The sequence below is a fragment of the Aulonocara sp. 'chitande type north' Nkhata Bay genome, linkage group LG7 (genome assembly GCF_057382095.1).
Source record: "Aulonocara sp. 'chitande type north' Nkhata Bay isolate Kocher_YH1m ecotype deep benthic linkage group LG7, A_spYH_male_GT1.1, whole genome shotgun sequence".
NCBI lineage: Eukaryota > Metazoa > Chordata > Actinopteri > Cichliformes > Cichlidae > Aulonocara > Aulonocara sp. 'chitande type north' Nkhata Bay.
In genome coordinates this window covers 42732987-42756556 of record NC_141350.1, presented here as the reverse complement: position 1 = coordinate 42756556, position 23570 = coordinate 42732987, and the positions used below count along the sequence as shown (strand labels likewise).

General features: G+C 40.2%; 1 protein-coding gene across 1 annotated transcript in view; it reads right to left on the bottom strand.

Annotated features, from left to right (window-relative positions):
* The window catches only part of mmp17a (matrix metallopeptidase 17a), a 112464-nt gene extending 92742 nt beyond the window's left edge, over positions 1–19722 (bottom strand). Inside the window, exon 1 of the mRNA XM_086300505.1 lies at positions 19254–19722. Within this exon, the coding sequence (XP_086156631.1) occupies positions 19254–19394 (141 nt within the window). The 5' untranslated portion in view covers positions 19395–19722. The remainder of the gene's footprint in view (positions 1–19253) is intronic.
* Positions 19723–23570: the final 3848 nt, after the last annotated feature.

The window sequence follows — 23570 nt, the reverse complement described above, 5'->3', positions numbered from 1 at the left end:
TAGGTCATTGAAATGATTGGTTGATGTTAGCCATGCTAGATGCTGGTTCATCAAAGCCGCCACCAGTATTCATTTAGAAAAAGGACCTGGCCTTTTCCGAACAGTTTCCAAGAAGGACTTCCTGTTTACTCTGGCCCTGTCTTGAGACTATTTGAATGGATCATTACTTTTCAATGGTCCCTTAAAATTTGTTGAGTTTTGCCATGTTCTTTATCTGAACAGATTTAATTGACAGATACTTCATTAAGATCAAGGAGTAATCCATTTATTTGCAGCTCTATCTTTCTCTTTTATTCTTTGCCCTTAAGCTGAATTTTGAGGAGTTCACAGATTTTAAAAACAAAACAGCCCAATCACGAAATTACTTGTTCTTTTGTCGAGGATATGCAATTAGTTTTGTTGTGACTTAGGTAGAGGTTCACTGAGAAATAACACTTTCTATTTGTCTCTCATGGGCTGGAGAAAGAAATAAACATGGCAAATATGCAATTAGCCAACGAATAATTACTGAGCTAACAGGCACCTCCAGATACAATCTTGAATATAAAAGAACCTCTCCAAATTAATGTGGCTGCGCAGTGTGTTATGGACCTAAGTGAGTCTACTCTCTGTAAAAGAAGTCTGATTTGTATGCCTTAATGCTTGTTTTCAATCAAGCTTTTATTCATCTTCCAAGAATCACATTGGACACTGGGCAAACACTTTGTCTATCTGGCTTTAGTTCTTTTATCCCATTTTACTCAGATGAACAGACAAGATGCGAACATGGAGTCTGAGAACATACAATACTGAAAGTTAATTACAAAGCACACATCAAATATTCCCTCAGAAACCTATTTTCTCCCATCTATTTTTTTTATATGTAGTAAACCATGAGACAGTGCTTCCAATCACTTCTTTGCCAATGCCAGAGATAAATATCAGCATGCTTTTTGATCCAGAAGCACTTTTTAAGCTTTTCCTTCCCCACACAAATAGGAATGCACATTTATTATAATTCTGCCAGTTTTGGACAGTGAACTCAGAATAGCTCTGTTGATGCTTTGAGGTTTCTTCCAGTTCAATTTGTGGGGAAAATGTGCCTGAAAATTAAACTTCAACTAGCAATCGGAGCAACACCAGATACCGCCATAATTACAAGGCCTTTGAATACCACTTGCAACCAAAAATTTGATCTGGTTCATGACTAAAAGGAGGCGGGATGCCTGCATTAAAATAGAAAAGCCACATGGACTTGATTTAGGGTTTTCTACAAGGAGAGCCTGAAAGGGAGCCAACTTTCCTCTAACCCACAGTTAAACTAAACCATGAAGCCAGTGAAAGGCTGAGGGAGACGGTAGGATCATATTTAACTGAGGAAAACAGCAATTCCTGCTAAATTACTGACACAGTAGGGCCCATTACTTCTGTAAAGTCGGATATTTGGTTGTGTCAAAGCCGACTAAGACCGATTTGATTATTTTGAGCAAACTGCTTACAGCAGATACCGTATTTTCGCAACTATAAGGCGCACATAAAAGCCTTAGATTTTCTTTAAAAAGTGCGGCGCGCCCTATAGTGCAGTGCGCCCTGTGTGTTGTAAGGAGGACGTAGTAGAGAACACCATGAGAACGCTAAAGGGTGAAGTGTGGGCGTTGATCGTATATACCGGACAATCGCACATACCTGTATAAAAGGTCAGGTATGTGCATTATGTGGAACATCGTTGTTTTAACAACCCTGAAAATGGCAAAGAGACACGCTTATGAAGCACAGTTTAAACTGAAGGCCATCAGCTACGCGGAGGAACATGGAAATCGAGCAGCCGCGAGAGAATTTAAGATTAATGAATCGATGGTTCGCAAGTGGAGGAAGCTGGAAAACAAGCTCTGACAGGTCAAGAAGACGCAGCTGAGTTTCCGCGGACATAAGGCGAGGTGGCCCGAGTTGGAGGAAAGACTCGAGCGGTGGATCATCGAGCAAAGAACGAGTGGGAGAAGCGTTTCGACGGTCACCATTCGACTAAAAGCGGTTTCGCTAGCAGAAGAAATTAAAATTGAACATTTCCGAGGAGGTCCGTCTTGGTGCTTTCGTTTCATGAAACGGTGCCATTTTTCCATCCGGACCAGGACTACGGTAGCGCAGCAACTTCCAGCGGATTATACCGGTAATGAAAAGCTGGCCATCTTCCGCTCCTACTGCAGCAAACACATCGCCGACAAAAACATCCAGCCCAGCCACATCACAAACATGGACGAGGTCCCGCTCACTTTTGACATCCCGGTGAGTCACACTGTGGAGAAGAAGGGGACCAGCACGCTAGCGATACGCACAACGGGGCACGAAAAGTCTTCTTTTACTGTTGTGCTTGGCTGCCATGCTAATGGACAGAAACTGCCGCCTATGGTGATTTTTAAGAGAAAGACTTTGCCTAAAGAGAAGTTTCCAGCAGGAATCATCATTAAGGCAAATGAAAAGGGCTGGATGGATGAGGAAATGATGAAAGACTGGCTGAGGGAGGTGTATGTAAGGAGACCAGGTGGTTTTTTCCACGCATCACCATCGCTGTTGATCTGTGACTCTATGCGTGCCCATCTCACAGCCAATGTGAAAAAGCTAGTGAAACAAATGAACTGTGAGCTTGCTGTCATTCCGGGAGGCCTGACAAAGGAACTCCAGCCGCTGGACATCGGTGTGAACCGCCCGTTCAAAGTAAGGCTGCGAGCGGCGTGGGAGCGATGGATGACCGATGGGGACCACAGTTTCACTAAGAGTGGAAGGCAGCGCCGGGCGATTTACGCCACAATTTGCGAATGGATTGTAGATGCTTGGGCTAACATGTCTGCTGGCACTGTTGTTCGAGCTTTCGCAAAAGCCGGCATCATTTCCGAGGAGCCGCACGGCACGGAAAGTGACTCTGACGGTGAAGAAAGTGAACCTGGAATGTTTGATGGAGATTTAGCACAGCTGTTCAATTCAGACACAGAGGATGAGGACTTCGATGGGTTTGATTGATGACAATTACCGGTAATAAAAATGTGAGTACCAAACTCAGTTTTGCTCCCGCTTCATTTTTAAACACGCATACTTGTATGTTTGTATGCTGATGATGATGACAATTACCGGTAATAAAAATGTGAGTACCAAACTCAGTTTTGCTCCCGCTTTATTTTTAAACACGCATACTTGTATGCGCCCTATAATCAGGTGCGCCTTATGTGTGTGTTAAATACAGTAATGGCACACATAACTGAGACTGCGCCTTTTAGTACGGTGAGTCTTATGGTCGTGAAAATACGGTACACAGAAATGATGGAAAGCTTAATGTGTAGCTAAACAACTTTAATCGAAAGATTTTTTTTTAACAAGTACTTGCGTTAAATCAAAAACAAACTGGGCCTATATTGCATTTCAAATAATGAGGTTAGCGTTTGTACAAATAACCACTACGAGCCAAAATCTCAGGCTTCAGACTTCACTAAATGCGTGTTTTCAGTTCTTTTTCTACTCTTGGGTCTAAAGAATTTTTTCTTTGCTTTTACTGAATAAGAAAACACTTTAGATCCACGGAAGATAGTTGGCATAGAATTTGTAGCCTTGATAACTTGTTTAAAGCTTCACTTAATCGTGCAAGCTGTTATTTTTTTATTATGAGTAAAAGCAGCTGTGGTTCTCTCCAAGTCATCACTTTTTTATTTAATTTGATTTGGTCATCACTCACTACCTGACAAACAGGATGAAGTATATGAGACTGGACGGTGCTCTGTCTGACTCCACGTTGGGACTGTGCTGTCTCTATCCCTGCTGACCTTGTGCCCCTCAGACTTTCAGTATAACTTCGGGTCATACCACTGACAGAAAAACAGAAATACTCTCTCGCCGAGTCTCTTGCTTAAATGCATTACAGCGATGGATGGTGGTCCGGGGGGAATCATCTGCTTCTGAATGTGAATAAGATGATCGAGGACGGCTACTTGACTTGATGACGTAGGGGAGGAGCACAAGTATTTGGAAAACCACTGGAATCTTTTGAAGCTGTGCTAAAGAGGAAGTCAGTAAACAAACTGAATAATAGTTTTGTTTAGGGACCCCCCAGAAGGGACCCCTTAATAGACAGCAAATTAATTAATGGGCCCGGAAAGGCCAGTATAGATGAGATGGGATTTTTCTTTCTTTTCTCTCTCTTTTTTTTTGCAAAGCTACTCCAGTGTGTAGCTCAGTCCAGAACAAAGATACCAAGGTGGAGCGGGCATAATACGTCTGCTAATGTGGTTGACATTTTGATTAATTTACAAGTTCCAGTTTCAAAAGATCTGTGACAAAGCACTGAAAGATTACACATAACTATTTGTTTTAATTCAATCTTGTGCAAAACACACATTCTTTTGCATCTCTCTATTCTGCTTGTTTAAGATAGTGGATTTGATGAGCTGTAGTTCATCATCTCGTACATTACTACTACATAACTTATTTATATGTTAATATCTACTATTATTATCAGTATTTTCAGCAATTTTAAAGTTTTGTTGCAGAGCATACAAGAACCAGAATATCAATCCTACTTGAAGAAAATCTTTTTGCCAAAGACCAAAAAATTCTGATTCAAATGAGCAACCAATGTTACTATATTAGAGAGACTGGGTTGACAGTTGCTGCAATAATTTTTATTTCAGTGCACCAATTGTTTGTTTTTTTCTTTTTCTATTGAGAATTCAAATTTGGATGGTTAAAATAAAAATAATCAATCATTTCGCTCATGAAGAAGTTACTGATTCAAATGAAAATTATCATTGGCATCAATGATGTTTTGCGTGACAATAAAAAGAAGTATGTTGCCATCACTACAGCGAGTCAGAATGTGGGCATAAACATTTTCTACATTTCATATCTGTTTAGGATGTCAAGTTAATTACTTACAACTTCACTAAGAGTAACAGTGTACGATTAGATGTACAATGCTCAGAAAAATTAAAGGAGCACATTTTAATCAGAGTATAGCATCAAATCAATTAAACTTCCGGGATATTGATCTGGTCAGTTAAGCAGCAGAGGGGGTTTTATAATCAGTTACAACAGCTTTGGTGTTAATGAAATTAATAGCTGGTGCATTAGAGGGGCAACAATGAGACAAAATCTCCAAAATGGGTTTTACAGGTTGAGGCCATTGACATTTTTCCCTCCTCAGCTTTTCTGTTTTTTGTACTAGCTTTGGTTTTGTCTAGGGTCAGTGTCACTACTGGCAGCATAAGGCAATACCTGGACCCTACAGAGCTTGCACAGGTAGTCCAACTCCTCCAGGACAACACATCAATATGTGCAATTGCCAGAAGCTTTGCTGTCTCTCACAGCACGCAGGAGATTCAAATGAGACAGGCAGTTACTCTAGGAGAGCTGGACAGAGCTGTAGAAGGTCCTTAACCCATCAGCAGGTCCGATATCTGCTTCTTTGTGCAAGAAGGAACAGGATGAGCACTGCCAGAGCTACAAAATGACCTCCAGCAGGACATTGGTGTAAATTCTCTAACCAAACAATCAGAAACAAACTTCGTGAGATTGGCCTGAGGGCCCGATCTGCTCTCGTGGGCCTTTTGCTCGCTGCCTGCTTCTGTGTACCCGATTGGCATTTGCAATAAAATACCAGACCTGACAAGTCCATCACTGGCACCCTGTGCTTTTCACAGATAACAGCAGCTTCACCCTGAACAGATGTGACAGACATGAAAGGGTCTGAAGAAACTGTGAAGAACATCATGCTCCCTGTTACATTGTTCAGCATGACCGGTTTGGTGATGGGTCAGTGATGGTCTGGGGAGAGATATCCGTGGAGGGAAGACCACTGATCTCTATAGGCTAGGCAATGACAAACTGACAAATTCTATTGTCAGACTCTACACAGGTGTAGTGAATTTTCAGTCAGTAATTTGAATGAATTAAAGATGGATTCATCCTACATGTCATCCAATTCTACCAGTCATGTAAAAATTTGACCTATAACAATGAAAGACAAACTGACAATTAATTCATTAAAACACAAAAGTATAAAGATAAGGAACAAAGAAGCACATTAGCTTTCAACAAAAGCAAATAGCAGATACACATGGTTAACAAAAAGTTGTTGTTATAACTTCTCCAATCTAAGAACCCAGCAGCTTTTGTCTGCACACATGGGCTCTTGCAGTTTCCAGTGGAGAAAAGGGTGAAATAGATAAATTAAGAAAGAATAATGGAAGCTGCATTATAACCAATGCAAGCATGGTTTAATGTGATTGGTGTCTCGACATGCTGTGTGGAGGACAAATTATATGGACCCAAATGCAGGACTGTTGAGTCAGGAATGAACTTTAAAGAAGCTTTAACACATCTTGGACCAGAAAAATCACAAAGTCCAAAACCAGACAGCCCAACAGGGAACCATGCCCAGGAATCTGAACATCTAGAACACAATTAGGAAACTCAGGAAAAACAAAGCAAGGAGCACACATACAGGAACACAGCAAAGGACAAGACGCAATTTAGACAAAATATTAGGGCTGCACGATTTTGCATAAAATGAGAATCACGATTTTTTGGCTTAGAATTGAGATCACGATTCTCTCACGATTTTCTTTTCCAGTATAAATATTTATTGCACTTATTAACTGCACATCAACTTCGTAACAGTTGAGACTGAACATAAAAACAATAAATAAACATAAAAACAACAAATGTCTCATGTTTTGTGGTTGCTGCAACATGTTGTACTGCTTGTATAAGGTTCCCGTTATTGATGTTTGGGTGGTTGACCGGGACGGATTTTCTCCTGTCACTTTCTCGTCATCCCTGACATGCTCTCCGTTGTTTTTTCCCTGCTAATTTTAGCATCACACGGCACAGCTTCTGTATCACGTGGTATAAGGCTCCGCCCTTGTCATTTGTTGAGCAGGAAGAGTGAGCGCTTGTTTTCATGCAGATTACGTCCCGGATCAAAATGCGGTACAATCGACGTCGTCTTTTTTTTTTTTTTTTTTAAATCGTTGTCATTTGGAAATGAGATCGCACATAAGTATGAATCGAGATCACGATTTTCTAACGATTAATCGTGCAGCCCTACAAAATATACACAAAATACCATGCTCCCAGTCACATTGACGTGCATATAGCACCAACCAAAATGTTATGACACTCATGTAGACAGCTGGATTGATGAAAATAAACATGTCTATTATTTTAGACATGTGACATAAATACCCTCTGTATGAAACACATTCAGCTACTGATTAAAAACAAACAAAAACATCCTAATCAATCCTCAGGTCTAGAATTTCTTTACACTCAATAAACACAGACAATGGAATACGTGGTTGAAATTGCAAGCTTTATTTTACAACTCCAATACTTTAGTCTCCTCATAGATCAACATAAATATTGCCTGCAGTAAATCAAGTTGTGAACACATGCTGCCAAATCTTATCAGGAAATCAATGTTATCATTGTCTGGAAACATGCCATGGAGAAGTCTTACAGCTGCCACACATCAGTCCCACACCACCATGCTACAGTGGCAGCCAATGAGGTGTCGGAGCTCTTGAGACCATTTCTGAATTGATTTCTGAGGAAATAATGAACTCCCCAATAATGCTGACAGTCTTCTCAGAAACTTGCATGTCTCCAGAGAACTTTTAATCTTATCATGGCTGAGGTGACAGATTGGATAGGAGTGGATTGAAGGACTGGTTTCCGTCGTACTGAGAAGCTTAAATTACAAGCTGACTGTCAATCTTTATGGAGAAATATGTTCTCTCCAACATTAAAATCTTCTCCCACGTCATTGTTCCTGAAATAATCTGCTGCCCTCAATATAAGCCCCATGATACCTTTCTACAGACGGCAGGTCACACTTGATGAAATGGGACAGCACTGCTAAAAGTATCCTAATGATTCAGGGTGAGAGACTAATAACAGGTTTACAGGGAAACTAGCATCCAGTTATTTTTGTGTGGGCTAACATTTCAGGACTCCTCATCACTCACTAAGGTAAATTTTTAGAAATACATATCAATACACTGTCCAGACAGTCACTACTTGTAAATTATGCTTGCTGATAAATCATATTCTGTGTGGGCAGAATGCTCATTTGGGATACGTCTTATTTTCTTGACCTGTCTCTATTAGTTAGTGCAGCAATCCTTGACTGTCACAGCTTCCCATTTTCTCTTTGAGCACCTTCTATCCCTGGACTTCTTGGAGTAATAAGACAAACCAAGATGTGCTGGCAAAAAGTGCAAAAGAAAGTGTTCTATTTGAAACGGGGTACACTCAAGGAGAAAGTGAAAGGTACTGAAGTGCAAGTACAGACAACTTGATGGTACTTTTTTCCCCCCAGCATCAAAATTTTGGGTTATTACCTCAAAATGTCTATGTGCTCACTCAAACTTCTGAGTAAGCTGAAACTTTTGGATAATAACCAAAAGTTTTGACTTATGGATGACAATTTTTTTTCAGTGACAGAAACAAATTTCAGCAGTTGGCAGCATGTGTACCGATTAGGGTCTTCAATAAATTATTACTCATATTCTAATTATTAGTAACTATTATTGGATTAGACACTCATTTGCAAAACCTGACACACAACTTCACAGCAAACAGCTCCTCCTGTCACTAGCACCTAAACATGCCACTAGCAGCTAAACAGTAATGCACAAACCTATCTTTATGAGACATTTTGCAGGTCAGTAAAGCTTCAGTTTAAAAATACTAAAGTTATCATAAATATTAACTTAGTCAGTGGACATGTTAATGTTAGCCATTTTATCAAGGTTAACATTTAGGACCCATTATACCTGTTGTCCGGTGCCTCATGAACGTCACCGTACAACAAAGCTGAATTGAAATTGATGTCACCACTTCTGTGCATTGGGCACCTCTTAATTTTTGTAACCTTGTGTGGTGTGCTCCTGCCACAGCAGCTGCAGTTTTTATTGCTTTTTTAATGCTATATCGGTACAGAAGCTCAGAGATTTGCAGATTATACTGCAGGAGCTGTTGGAACAGTTTGAAAAGATGGAATATTGTGGAAAAAAACTTTGGAAAAAAAAACTGCAGGTATTCTGCTTCTGGTTTTGAATTATTTCACCATTGCTGATATAGAAGCAAGAGTGCCAAGACCCATTTTTCAGGTGAATACTGAAGGGGATATCCACTCTGTAATGGTGAGCATAAATGTATGCGGCTGATGATGTCACCAGGAGGGTGTGGAGAAAACAATATGGAGACAGTAAAAAGTGTAATAGTCCTCCTAAAGTCCCTGATTGAAGCTGAGAAAACTGCCAGCAACCAGACAGAAATTGTGACATATTTGATCAGCGATGAAACCAAGTCACCAGAAAAACAGGAAATAGATATGGCTGCAGCTGAATGCTTTTGCACAGAACAGTATTGTTATAATTTTTATTTAAAAACAATTATGCCTCTTCATTTGATCACTTTCTTCACGTGGTATCAAAAATTGTATCAAATGGTATCCAGCATTTTCTTAAGTTCTAGTATTGTGACAAACCCAGACGTTAGTAAAGGTGGTGCTACAGGTGGTGGCCAGGCTGCTTGTTTGAGAAACCCAATTATACCCTATAGAACAAAAACTGAATTATTAAAAATACCATTTGCATCTTAAAGCTCTGCTGCTGGTCAGAGGATTAGCACCATTTGAAGAAAATTGGTTGGGATTCAACCAGCAGAGAATGAGTGGAGTGGATATTGTTGCATAAGTATTCTGGATGTTTCCTGAGTCATGCTTATAGGTCTCTTAAGAACACAAGCTGCAAATTGATCGCCTATTAACATACTATAATAGTGAGTCCCAGCTACATTTTCTTCCCAGAGACCATGTATTTGTTAACCATGGAAAAGGCCACAAAAAAAGGTTTTTAAGTCAATCAGAAATGTCACTAAAAATAGAAGAATAAGAATTTTTGGTTATATCAAAAATGTATTTTTGGTTATAATAACCCCCCCACCCCCCCACCCCCCCCAAAAAAAAAAATACGTAGCCTCACTTTTTAAAGCCCATCTTCTGTCTCGATCCTAAAAAACAATACATTTGTTTTTGCTTCTTGTCATTGCTCCTGGATGCAATTTCAAGACTTGATTAAATTATTTAGATTTTAGCAGGGAAGGATAGTAAGTGGTGGCAGTGTGGGAGCACAAGGGGAGCACCTACCGCTCCAGAGGAATTGATGCCAGATGGTGTTCTCATTTAAGAAATTACGTAGCAAAATGAAGGTGAGAAATGGACTAGCCGGAGTGTGGTTGTCCTTCTAGGCACATGGACACACACACACATACAAGTGCAGTCTCAAGGTTTTAGGATCATTATTCAAATGTGTAATGGTTGTGTTTTTTCATGAATAAAATTCCACAGGTGGCTGAATATACGTAATTTAGGTAATTTATCAGCTGCTAATCTGGCCAGCTCAGGCTCGCTTATCCAAAGGGAAGAAATGTGCGTTCAGATGGATAGTTCCTTTGGGAAGCTTGCAGTTATGTTTCAGTGGAGAAAATACACCTCAGAAGGAAGATTATATGATGAGCAAGAAACATATACCATATTATATTTTACTTGTTATGACTACTTTCCCTCAAGTGCTGAAATAGCAAATAGGAGCTATTCAGTGATATATCAAGCTAGATAAGCGTAGCTATAAAATGAACACTTCTCATCGCTGCTGTGTGGGGTGTTTCTAAAGGACTCAGTATTTGGTTGTTAGAGTCACTACTACAGGATTCAAAGGTTTATTTTGTGGTTAGGTGAGTGTTTCCTTAGAAATCTTGAGTGACTGAGTACTTTATATCAAACACATACACACTCATGGACCTCTTTATTAGGTATATGGTTGCGATTGTGGTTCAAGAGTTGGCAGTTCGTCTTGTAATCAGAAGGTTGCCGGTTCGAGCCCCGGCTCCGAAAGTCTCCATCGTTATGTCCTTGGGCAAAACACTTCACCCGTTGCCTACTGGTGGTGGTCAGAGGGCCCGGTGGCGGCAGTGTCCGACCGCCTCGCCTCTATCAGTGCGCCCCAGGGCAGCTGTGGCTACAATGTAGCTTACCATCACCAGTGTGTGAATGTGTGGGTGACTGAATGTAGTGTAAAGCGCTTTGGGGTCCATAGGGACTAAGTAAAGCGCTATACAAATACAGGCTATATATCCTATGAGTATCGTGTAGAACTGCCTTTTACCCTCAGACCTGCTTTTATCCTTTGTGTCATGGATTCAACAAGGTCCTGGAAACATGTTGGTCCACATTGACATGATGTAGAAATCTTTGATGGAAATCTGTCAGCTTCACATGCATGTTGTGAATCTCCCGGTCCATCAGATCACTCTCCGGTCCTCTAATGGATTGAGATCGGGTGACTGTGGAGGTCATATCAGTTTAACCTTATTTGAGCTTTGTGATATCCAAGCAGCCATCATAAGATGGATACATTGTGGTCATGGAGGGATGGACATCATCACCAATGATACTGTGGTGTTTAAATGATGCTCAGTTGGTATAAAAGGGGCCAAAGAGTGCCACGAAAATATCCCCCATACTGTTACACCACCACCATCTGAACTAAACTATTGATACGAGGCAGAATAGATCCATGTTTTCATGTTGTTTACAACAAATAATGGTGTGATTTGAAATCTCAGCATCCTGCTCTTAAAAGACAGGAGTGGAACCCCAGAGTTGTCTACTGTTTATTTTGGCATCAAAGAAGAGCACTTATTTTCTCTTCTTTGGACAATCAGCAGTTACTGAAATACTCATACCAGCCTTTCTGGCAACATCAACCATGCCAGTTCAATCACTTAAAATCACCTTTCTTCTCCATTCTACACCGGGTTTTAACAAGAGCAGGGTGCCTTGATCGTGTCTACATCCCTAAATGCACTGAGTTGCTGCCATGTGATTGGCTTATTAGACATATGAGTTAATGAGCACTTAAATAGTTGTGTCTAATAAAGTGGCGGGTGAGTGTACACAGTGGCAGGCTAAGCATGACCTCCCTCTGCAGGATAAGAACCTCAATGTGTATACCACTCAGGAAAAGCACCCACACCATTATTGATGGGATAGATGACTGAACACATATCAGGTGAGTCTGTCAGTAATTGTTCTTTGGGGACTGTTTTTGTGTTTGAGGTTGTTAGGCATTATTTTGGCGGTTTTGGTGGTTTTACTGCTTGGAAATTACATTGTTTGAATATTTAACTTAGAAGGTGCAAATTGTTAACAGTTCAGTTATACTTTCTATATCTGGAAGTTTATTGGAGTCAGTTCAAATGTCCCAGTGACTTAAATTTCCTCATACGATGGTGAGCACGAGGGACACTGGATGCCTGCATGCCTGCCTAATTTTTTGTGATCGTGCCAACTCGTCTGGAGAGAATTTACATTACAATCCACAAACTTTGGATGCTCCCTATACGGCTGACTTAAGGCAGATGTCAAAATAAAACAGGAATGACTATAACTGCTACTCAGCCGTCGTGTCTCCCCAACTCTCCTGTTTCTGCAATGGAGTATAATTTAGGCTTTAAAGCCGAAAGCTTTACACAGACCCTGATGAAAATTCTCATCAAGCAAAGCTAGCATATGTAGCACCATAAAGACCTGGAATTGTATGGTTCATAATGAGTACTGTTCACTTTTTCTATACATTTCTGACCTAACAAGTGCCACAAAGTACAGGTTGCACTGCGTATATGGAACACCACACAATTATCAACAGTCGCCAGATGGAAAATATTTACATATGGCCCAACATGGCCCCATCTTATAACCTACAAGACCCCAAGGGCCCATTGCGAGGATCCTATTGTATGCCAAACACGACGTGGACCGCCCCCAGATGTCCTGTCCTGTAAGAACAGTTCTAGGCAGGTGGTTTTAATGTTGTGGCTCATTGGTTTGTATCCACTGTGGAAAGAGAATTATGTCTACAATCATCTGATAATATCTGTAGTTTACAGTCCTTCCAGTGAATAATGTCCTCTGTGTGTACTCTGGCTCCCCAGTGACAACAAATCAGTCACTGGGCAACTAATACTCATCTCAGCTGTCTGCACTGATAAGCACTCTCTGTCTTTCATGATGAACCTAGAAGATGAAGTAAGGTTATACTGCTTACATTTACTTTTTTGTGTGAGATCAAATGTGAGAATTCTCTCTTTTTTGACAATGAATAAAGCCGGAAACTTTAATCTTCCAAAAAGTCTAAATCACATTCTTCTACTTTATCAAGTATAAGGTGCTATAAAGTCGTAATTCACACATGCTTTTGCCTCTAACAGGGCTTTGCAGGATTAAAAATCATCTTCTGGCTTCCAGCTTCAGCTAGAAGCTTTCACATATGGTAATTTTCATAATGATATGATCACTTACTTTACTGGGAAAATTAAACTATGAACTTAAAATTTGCTATCTAGCTCAGATCCCTAGAGTAGGAGGGTGTCACATAAGGCCTCTGAAAAAAAGAACTGCAGGATGACACCTCTTCCCTGGAGCGTCAGGAGTTTCCCCAAAGACATCTTATTCATGTCGCCTCTCTGGAATAGGGCTGGGCGATATATCGAGTTTTTTAAAAATATCGATATATTTTCATACGAGATATAAGATGTGACAATATCGTTTATATCGATATAGTCTATGTTACGTTGTGGAGCCGCAGGTTTGCCTCTCTTTCGTCCACTTTTGTCTCTACGAAACGTTACTCGGCCTCGCCTCTCCTTCACTGAACACAACTCCACCTCCCCCATAGCTTCACCTGCAGGCAATGACAAGATGAAAGCGGAAAATCTCCGTTAGCGAGTTACCGCGGATCGCCCCGTGCGTGGGGCTGGACGGCGTCAACGTGTTAGCGAGCTAACCGCGCTAACGAGGGGGCTGCACGGCCTAAAATCCTTTCATTTTCTCAAAACTCGACAGTGCGCCTTATGTATGAATTCTGGTTGTGCTTACTGACCGCGAACCGATTTTATGTGGTGCACAGCGCTCAGCAATCTGTCAAAAAATGTTTTAATATGACTTTGCTAAGCTAAGGAGCTGCACCGCTTGATGGAGCCGCCTCGCGGAGTGATACGTACTGTGCTTCAACGTAATATTACCGTACTGTGTGTGTATAAGGACCACAAATGGCACCTGTTCAGAGACGTGGTGCAGCTGTGAAATCTGTCTCTTTGTTATTATGCTCAGCTTCTATTAGTTTACATTTTGACTGCACAATTGTGAGCTTTTTGTTATGCACAAAAACAACATTGTTTTCTTTTATTTATGGACCATGATTATTTAATAAATGCTGATAATTTATTTATGAGTAATTTCTTCATGTACATCTACGCTGTATGTAAAGAAAATGCCCGTGTGACATCTGGGACACAGTGTGACTAAGAACTCTCTTTTTGTTCTTAACTTATGGCTTTTTAAAAAAAAATATTGAGATATATATCTTATATCGCCATGCAGCTAAAAAATATCGAGATATGAATTTTGGGTCATATCGCCCAGCCCTACTCTGGAATACATATTTTTTCTTCTGTCCTCAAACTATTTCTTAGTACCAAAAAAAAAAGAAAGAAATATGTGATCTGTCCCAGACTTGCAGGCAAAGATCCTTGGTCAAGAGGGGTTCGAAAATATAAACTTGAAAGGCACTTTCATGTCTTTGTGGTTTTTTGAGCAGAGAGATTTTCTACATTTCGCTTTTTGCGGTTGGCCATAAGAGGACATCACATTCCTTTTCAGGTACTCCCGTTTTCAAAGTAAGAAATATGCTTTGGTCCGGGGGAATGCATGTTTTCCTTAAACTAGACAATTCACATCTCAATACAACTAATAGGCTACGCCATACCCTTAGAAAACCCCAACTGAAGTATGCATATTTTGAAGAAACAACACTTATTTTCAAAGATCACAATGCAAACATGTTGCAAAAGTTGTTTAAAGTGTCTATAGATGTTTTTTTCCACAATGAAGAGAAGAAACTACAAAGACGCTGCTCTCACCACTATAAAAACTGTCACTGTGATCAAACAAATTTTAGTACAGCCTACATGAAGAAGCCAAGAAATGACTTCAATCGACATCAGCATGTCTGCATATGTGATCAGAGTTAATTAAACAGACTAAATCCAAACAAACAAACAAAAACAAAGCAGAACTGCTTTGAAAATGGACTTAAATCGGTAGCAGTTGTCTTGTTTTGTTTTTTTTTACCATCTGCAAGACTGGGTTTCTATTGCCAAAACACTGAGGACTACAAAGGTTGGACTATATATATAAACAAAATATTTCAATCCCAATCAAGACTTTAGCAGATGCTATAGGTATAAACTTCATCAGTCTATTTTCTCAACCACTATCTGGAGCCTATTCCAGATAAAATTTGGCAACAGTTAAGATACACCACTGGACTGCCAAGACATCACAAGACTAACACAGGGAGACAGGTATCTACTCCCACATCCACAAGAGTCATGTGAAAAAGAAGGTTTTCACAGAACTGTAAGTACACCCCTACTGTCTCCACAGGAATTAAGAGGGTAAGTAGAGGCAAGTGCTGCTAATCAAAAGCACTTCATTAACTGATCATTAGCAAGTATGACCATCTCTATAAATACAGAAGTTTTGGCAGTTTGCTGGGCTGGAGCATTCAATTGTGTGCTAACACAATGCCAAGGAGGAAAGACATCAGCAATTATCTCAGTGAAGCAATTGTTGCTGCCCGTCAGTCGGGGAAGGGTTATAAGGCCAATTGCAAACAATCTGAAGTCCATCATTCGACAGTGAGAAAGAGATCACAGGGCGACCGTGGCTCAGGGGGTTGGGAATCGCATCTGTAACCGGAAGGTCGCCGGTTCGATCCCTGGGCTCTCTGTCCTGGTCATTGTGTCCTTGGGCAAGACACTTTACCCTACTTGCCTACTGGTGTTGGCCAGAGGGGCCGATGGCGCGATATGGCAGCCTCGCTTCTGTCAGTCTGCCCCAGGGCAGCTGTGGCTACAACCGTAGCTTGCCTCCACCAGTGTGTGAATGCGAGGGTGAATGAATAGTGGTATTGTAAAGCGCTTTGGGTGCCTTGAAAAGCGCTATATAAATCCAATCCATTATTATTATTATTATTATAATTCACAAGGGGAAAACATTTAAGAGTGACTTTCCAGGAGTGGACATCCTAGCAAAAACATACTGCTACGCAATGTTCAGGAAAATTGCAAATAACTCAAAAGCTACATCTCTGACTCTATAGGCCTCACTTAGCATATTAAATGTTAAAGTTCATGACATTACAAATAGAAAAAGACAGAACAAACATGGCTCATTTGGGAGGGTTGCCAGGAGAAAAGCCTGCCCTGTTCTGGCAACACAGCTTAGGTTTGCAAATTTGTATCTGAACAAACCACAACACTTCTGGATCAATGTTCTTCGCACAGGTGAGATGTTTTGCAATAATGCACAGCGCCATGTCTGGAGAAAACCAAACACAGAATTTAAGGATGAACACCTCATACCAACTGTCAAGTAGAGACATGGAGGGGTGATGCTTTGGCCTTGTTTTGCAGGCACAGGACCTAGGCACCTTGCAGTCCTTGAGTGGGCAATGAAGTCTCTGTATACCAAAGTGTTCTAGAGTCAGTTTGGGGCAAGCTTTAACTGCCAGACAGATGGCCTCACATTTGAGTCAAGCAACATGCAGGAATATGTTCCCCCCCACACACCACCAAATCAGGACCAAATGGCTGGAAAAGAAAATAATCAAGGTGTTGTAATGAAACAGTCAAAGTCAAGACCTCAACCTGACTGAAATGCCGTGGCAGGACCGAGAGAGGTCCTCTCTTGAGTTGTTGCCGTAAATGAATGCCAGAAAAACCTCACAAACTGAAGTAAAACTGTAACGAAGAGTGGGCCAAAGTTTCCCCTCGATGATGTGAATAATAAAGTCATATAGGAAAAGATTATTTCAAGTTATAGCTGCTAAAGGTGGCTGTTGACTATTGAATGATTTTCACAGGACTGCAGAACGTCCTATGAAAACTTTTTCACATGACTGCAATTAAAAGTCAAGACTTTACCTGGCTGATAACCAAAACAAGGTTTCCTCAACACATCGAGCTGGAAACTATTCAAACATAAAAGAAACGGTCATTCCATTAAACTAATTGCTTCAGGTTTACCAAGCAGCATGTTTTTTGCAGTGTCACCCTTCTGTTAATGGCAGAGAAAGCTGGGCAAAGCATCCCAACTATTACATCAAAAAGCTAAGCCCTTCAGTCTACAGGCTGCACAGAGGCTGAGTGTTTCACACACAGCTCTATCTAGAAATGCAGGAAAAACTCCACCTTGAGCATTTCTTTCTGTGACACAGTAAATGGAGGAAAATTGCTGCTGTTACTACAGCTTTTCATCTGGTGACACTGGACTGTTTGTTGTGTCACAGTTCATGCAATTCTAAAGAAATGCCTGGGCGAGAGGTCCCGAAAAGCACATTGCTTTTATTTTTCCTATTCTTTAATGAATAACAATTAAAAAAGGAGGATAGCATTGTGCAAAAAAATAACAGAGGACAGAGAGATATTGGTATCAAGAGGAAAACATCTGATATGATGATTTTTGCTGTTATGTATCATTTCATTACTTTCATTACTCATAGGAATGCAGCAAGGAAAAAGTGTGTATATGTCCTACTTAAACACTCATATGTCATATGTGGGGACATTGAGCTTAAAAAAAGGCTCTGTGCTACAGATCTGTGCCTAGTTTTTAACCTACATATCTTGAATTTTCGTGTTCAGATTGTCTTTCTGTTGCTCATACATGCCAACAATTACGGCCTCGATAAGACGATCTTATCATCTCGATAAGATCGTCTGCCGTGCCAGATGTGTCAGAACAGAGTATCAAAAACTGAATGACGCAGCGCTCAGAAGGTAACACATGAATAAAAAAAAAAATCTAAACTTATCTCTTCTCTTGTTCTTGTCTTTAAGCAAAAAAATAATCCCATGTGTAGGGATTTTTGTGTGTTTTTCTTTTTTCTTTTTAGATAGAGAGAGAAGAGTTTGAGGGCTGAAAGAAAGTGAGACAGGAAGACTGAAGTTGGGATGAGCCGCAAAACAAACAAAAAAAAAACAATAAAAAGGAAAGAAAGAATGAAAGAATGAAAGAAGTTGCCCTAAGGAGTGGAATATGGAGAAAAATGCATCTTCAGCGGGGACTACTTTAGGAAGATGATAATCAGCTTTTACAAACTTTTTTTTTAAAGTAAATGGTGCATACTGTAATTTTATGCCTGCCGTCATTATAGTGGCTATAAACACACAGTATGATCTTGCAAACACAAGGTCTCTTTTCTTTCTTAACGGCAGTCTTAAGTAAATGCCATTCATGCTGTTGTTCTGTAGTAGTAGTGATGATGACATACAGCATTAGGCCAGTTACCACTTTACAGGCTGTGTATATTTCAAGATGCATCACCAATACCAAACACACACACCTAAATATAATGTAACAGAATCATTAATGATTAGTTTACTCTGCTCTAGCTCCAAACCCATGAAGGCTCACTGAAGCTTATTATTAAAGGTCTTAAATTTATTCTCATAAGCAGTCACAGCTCTGATCGATTTGTTTGTATCCTCCACCAATGGTGCTGCCTATTTAAGAGATTGCATTTAGTTCAAGTCTACTGAGCCACGCCAGACTACAGTATTGGATCATCTATTTTAAACACAGCAATCCTCTGGACTCTTTCAAAGGCGTTACTGGGAGGGGAGGAAAAAAAAGCATTAATAAATTATGCTTCGTGGATTGTCGTTCACTATAAGCTGGAAGAGGTCGATACAACATCGAAGCAACCCCCTGCACAGACATGTATTTATCACAACTTCATTCTTTTAATGGAGCGGTTCCTCCTCGGGAGAAAAAAAATCCTATACAGTCTTTTATTTTTTTTTATTTTTAATCAAGCAGTGTGCTATTGCCACTCTGCCTTGTGGAGTGGACTGCAGAGCGCAGTTAAAATTCAGAGCAAGTATTTAGAGAGGCCAGCACTTGCTCTTCGCTGGACGTTCAAGAGTAGCCCAAGTAAAAAAAAAAAAAAGGCGGGGGGGTGTTGGGGTCTTCCAGCTCTCTCACACACCAAAGCTAAAAAAAACACACACAAAAGAACACACCACTTCATATTCCCTGCACCATCCAGAAAAACTTCCGAGCCCGGTTCTCTGTAAGTAGCTAGAAAAGGTTCAAAACTTACCACCCCCATGTCCAGCTGCTCGGTAGTCAGAGAGGGAGCCGCTCCTGACAGACGAAAGGAGCACAGTATCGGCACCAGGAGCAGCAACAGCATCTCTGGAGAAATATTCCTCATCCACTTGTGAAGAACCTGATGCACCATGATGCCCTGTGACAGGCTGATCCTGCAGGGCTTACATGGATTCCGACAGCCGCATCCACGGGATAAATCACACGCTGACACTCTAAAATGTGCCCGGATAAAAGTCTACCTCACTGTTGAGCGCAAACACATAAAACACATTAAAATGGGCGCAGGAACAGTTGAGAGCATCAGAGCAGTTTGTGTCTTGCTGTGTTACTAACACCCGGGGCATCAAAAATGAGAGACGCTGACTGATCTCCTCTTATCTCAAGTCCATCAGAGGTGAAGCGAGAAGCGCGAGCTCCCCGTTCGATGGTTGGGTCTCGCGCACTGAAGCAGCTGCCAGCTGCGTGCGTCTGCCTCAAGGAGACTCGAGCGGTCTCAAGACGGACGCAACAACCAATTGAGCTTCCGTGAAAAGTTTCAAAATAAAAGTCCCACGGCTTCGTAAAGCCCTGTAAAGTAAAAGTCAATGGAGGGAATTATAAATACAAGCGTAATTTTACTGCACGTTGCCCCGAATCTAAAAGTACAAAATATACGTAAAACACAAGCGACAAAAAAGGAGGTAGGATGCAAGGTAATATTATCTTTGGTTTGTTTACTTGTTTACAGTTACACAAAGTTCACAGACAGATTTAACATGTTGTTTTCATGACGTAATCGTACTATTAATTTATTCAATTACATTTATGAAAAGAATCACTTTAATTTAGTGTAATGCTAAATGTGATATATATGGCATCCAGTCTCCATTTTATTAGCAGAACAACAAAATATTCTAATCAACTAAAACAAATTATATATTTTTGATTCTAATAAGTGAACATAATTTTTTTTTAAAAGTAGATTGCCTAATTAACAAGGTGTCATTGCTAGTTTTACTTTTGTTCAGGATTGTCATAAAGGTCTATGCACATCTGTACAAAATACTCTATTTTATTAATGTATTTATTTGTTTACAAGCCCGACTTTCCGCCTCCATGGTAACAAAATTCCCACGTAGTCATCTCACATTTACAATGTCCTTTACGTAGTTTTCATGTGTGCTTTTATTTTGGAATTCTGTTCCCAAATTTCCTTTGGGCTGCTATATTTCTTTCCTGTGACTTTATTTAAACAGCTGTGAGAAAATTTGAATTGGCTTGAGACACCTTTCATTCAATCTCTTTTGACTGGAATCGTGATTCATCAGAAAGTGAAAGGTCAGTGCCCCGAAGAAAGCAATTAAAAGATCAGTTAAAATGTGATGCAACATGATGCCGAAAAACATCACTGAGTGAGCACTGCTGACTAAAATACTTCTGACTCCAGACCCAGGCTACTTTGCTCAGAAGTTTTAGTGAGGGGGGTTGGATATGATTTAAAGAGATTAATTGTGAATTATGAATAATTATGAATTATTAATTATGAATAAACATCAGAAATTTCTAAAATAAAAAACATTAAAACACACGTGATATTTACCGTTTTATCTTCTGGTGTATAGATCCCAATATGAAAGCTGTTCACTCTCATGAATTGTCCTAAGGCTAGACATTGAATCCTTATTAGGTTTAGAGGTGTTGACCTGAAAATGACCCAACAAAACAGCACTGAAACCTTCCTGCATTTAAAAAACAACAACACCATTTTCTTGGAGCAGTTTTAAAAAGCACATGATTGTTTCTATTGTGCTATTGCTTAGAATAACTGCTCACTGTGGCTTCTTTATCGTCAGGGTGGATCGTGCATTTAAAACGTGAATCATAATGCAGATATACGTGCACACCTCGGTGGCCACCCACATCCAGGCGCCCATATTCAAGCGTCTTAATCATTCTGTGTCTACTTTGATAGACAGTCTCCTTAACCTAACCACAGTGTCACTAATGATTCACAGCTCTCCTTTATTGTACCACGGCCTCATGACTCGACTGCAAAGAAATGCACAATGATTGCCAGGCGCACACATTCACAAATTAAGCTTATTCAATTGATCTGCGCTTGTAACCACTTCAAACCATTTTTCTGTGTACATTTTCTAATAGATATATCATTATTTTTTCACTGGCAGACCTAGTCGACTGGTGCCATTAGAGTCCCAGAATGTGCAGGGAAACAAACAGGAAGGAACTGTCATCCAATTAAGAACACATATCAGCACAAGCTTGTTCCTTGAAGTGGTGAATGTGCACGCCTGTGAGATGCAAAGATTTCGCTCCCTTCATTACACTAATGTTTTCGTTTGTTTTCAAAGCAAAACGGGGGAGCATAAAATGTGCTGAAATCAGGGAGATAATCTGCAAATATTACAATGTGGAAAACACTGACAGTAAATGCTCAATACAGCTCAGTTTGCCTGAGCTTTGCTTCATTTGACGAAAGACAAATGGATTGATTTATTAATAATATTATATTATGAACACCCACCGGCTAATCTGGAAACTTTTACTATCAACTGACCCATCAATTGGTCCAAATAAATGACCAGTGACAGAAGCGGTCAATATCTTCTTGGCAAGTTGCTTGTCTCATTCAGATCCATTCCAGCAGTCATTCATCACTGGTTCACAAAGAAAACTTTTTTTTCTATCAGCATTAAGTTCTGCTGTGTTAGTGCTAAATGCTCAAAACTTCTCGACGACAGAGTGATTTCAGTGCTAGTCACATACATCTCATTGCGACAACATTATGATAATTGTAGCGTCTGAATATTGTCTCACAGCATGTCTGTTGGCAAAAAGAAGCTTCAGTCATTCAGTTTGATATTAACAGAAGGTTAAAGTACCCATTTACTTGTCTCAGTCTGCTGTGGGCACTGGCTTTCACCTTCAAACTATTTTCCAGAGAAATTTAGCTAATTTTCTCTGGTCAGATCGTACAATTATAGAAAAATCTATTGCCCAGTGTGGACATGGGAGGAATTGGCTGGTATTGTAATGCATGTATTTTAATATTTGTTGAGGCATATTGTGCCAAGTTGGCGGCTGCGATGCCTTTTGCATTGATAAATGTCAACTTGAATTCTATGTCGTCAAGTAATGTCAGGCAAAGTCACGGAGAATTGATGAGCAGATTATTGTGGGACTTAGTGAGATGCTGTTTGAATATGATGACAGTGTTTGATTGTAAATGTTAATAACATAATTCACACCTAATGTGTTTTGCATTCACACCTTCAGCTCTACCTAATGGGCTTTACCATTAGTCAAGTTAACATTGCGGTATTAATACCCGTGAAGCTTTCATTAATGCCTCTGCTTCATCTACTTTCGGTGTTGTTTGAAATGAAGAGTCTTCACAGTACTTATGCAAACAGCTCGTCTTTGCACATGGATAACTTAGCTCAAGATACAAGAATACGCATACACAAAAAGGTTTATGATGTTTTATTGACTTGTGTTTAAGGTACTGGTGAAGATCTGCCCCAGGAATTACAATACACTAGGCTGTGCTAAAGCCTTATACATTGATAGGAAAGTTGGAAATTTGTGCAACAATTTATTGAAAAATGTGCAAACTCACATGGACATACAGTATATAATAATCATTAATCAGTATTTAATTGCTACTTCAAGGAGTGGGAGGGGCTGCTGGCTATTTAATCAGGGGTTGCAAAGCCTCTAGAGGACTAGTGTGTGCCAGAATAAAGAATAAAAATAAAAAGACTGGACTGTCAACCTTCTGAACAATTTATTTCTGCCTCCACCACTTGGTCAATCCTCACAGTCAATAACTGGTGTGACCGCCTTTATTCTTCAACACAGCCTGAACTCGCTTACGAAGCTTTCTTAAAATTTATTTAAGCAGTCTTCAGCAATAGTCCTCCAGACTTCTCATAGGACATTCAAAGTTTTTCTTTGGCTGCCTTTTGTTTTATTCTGTCAAGATGATCCCACACTGCGCCAATAATGGCTCCAGGGAGGCCAATCCATGACTGATAAGAGTTGCATTATGTGCTTCTCTGTACAAGTGGGCTTTTATTCTATTGGCACTGTGTTTGGGATCATTGTCATTGAAAAATGAAGCTGCTGCCAATCAAATCTGCCATTCCCAGGTGGATTAAAATTGCACGGTACTTTCCTCATTTATAATTGCATTTTTACAAGATCTCCCACACCTCTGGCTGAAACGCAGCCCCAAACCACGACAGGGCGTCCACCGTCATCTATAGATGACTGTAAAGACTCACTGTTGTACCTCACTGACCAC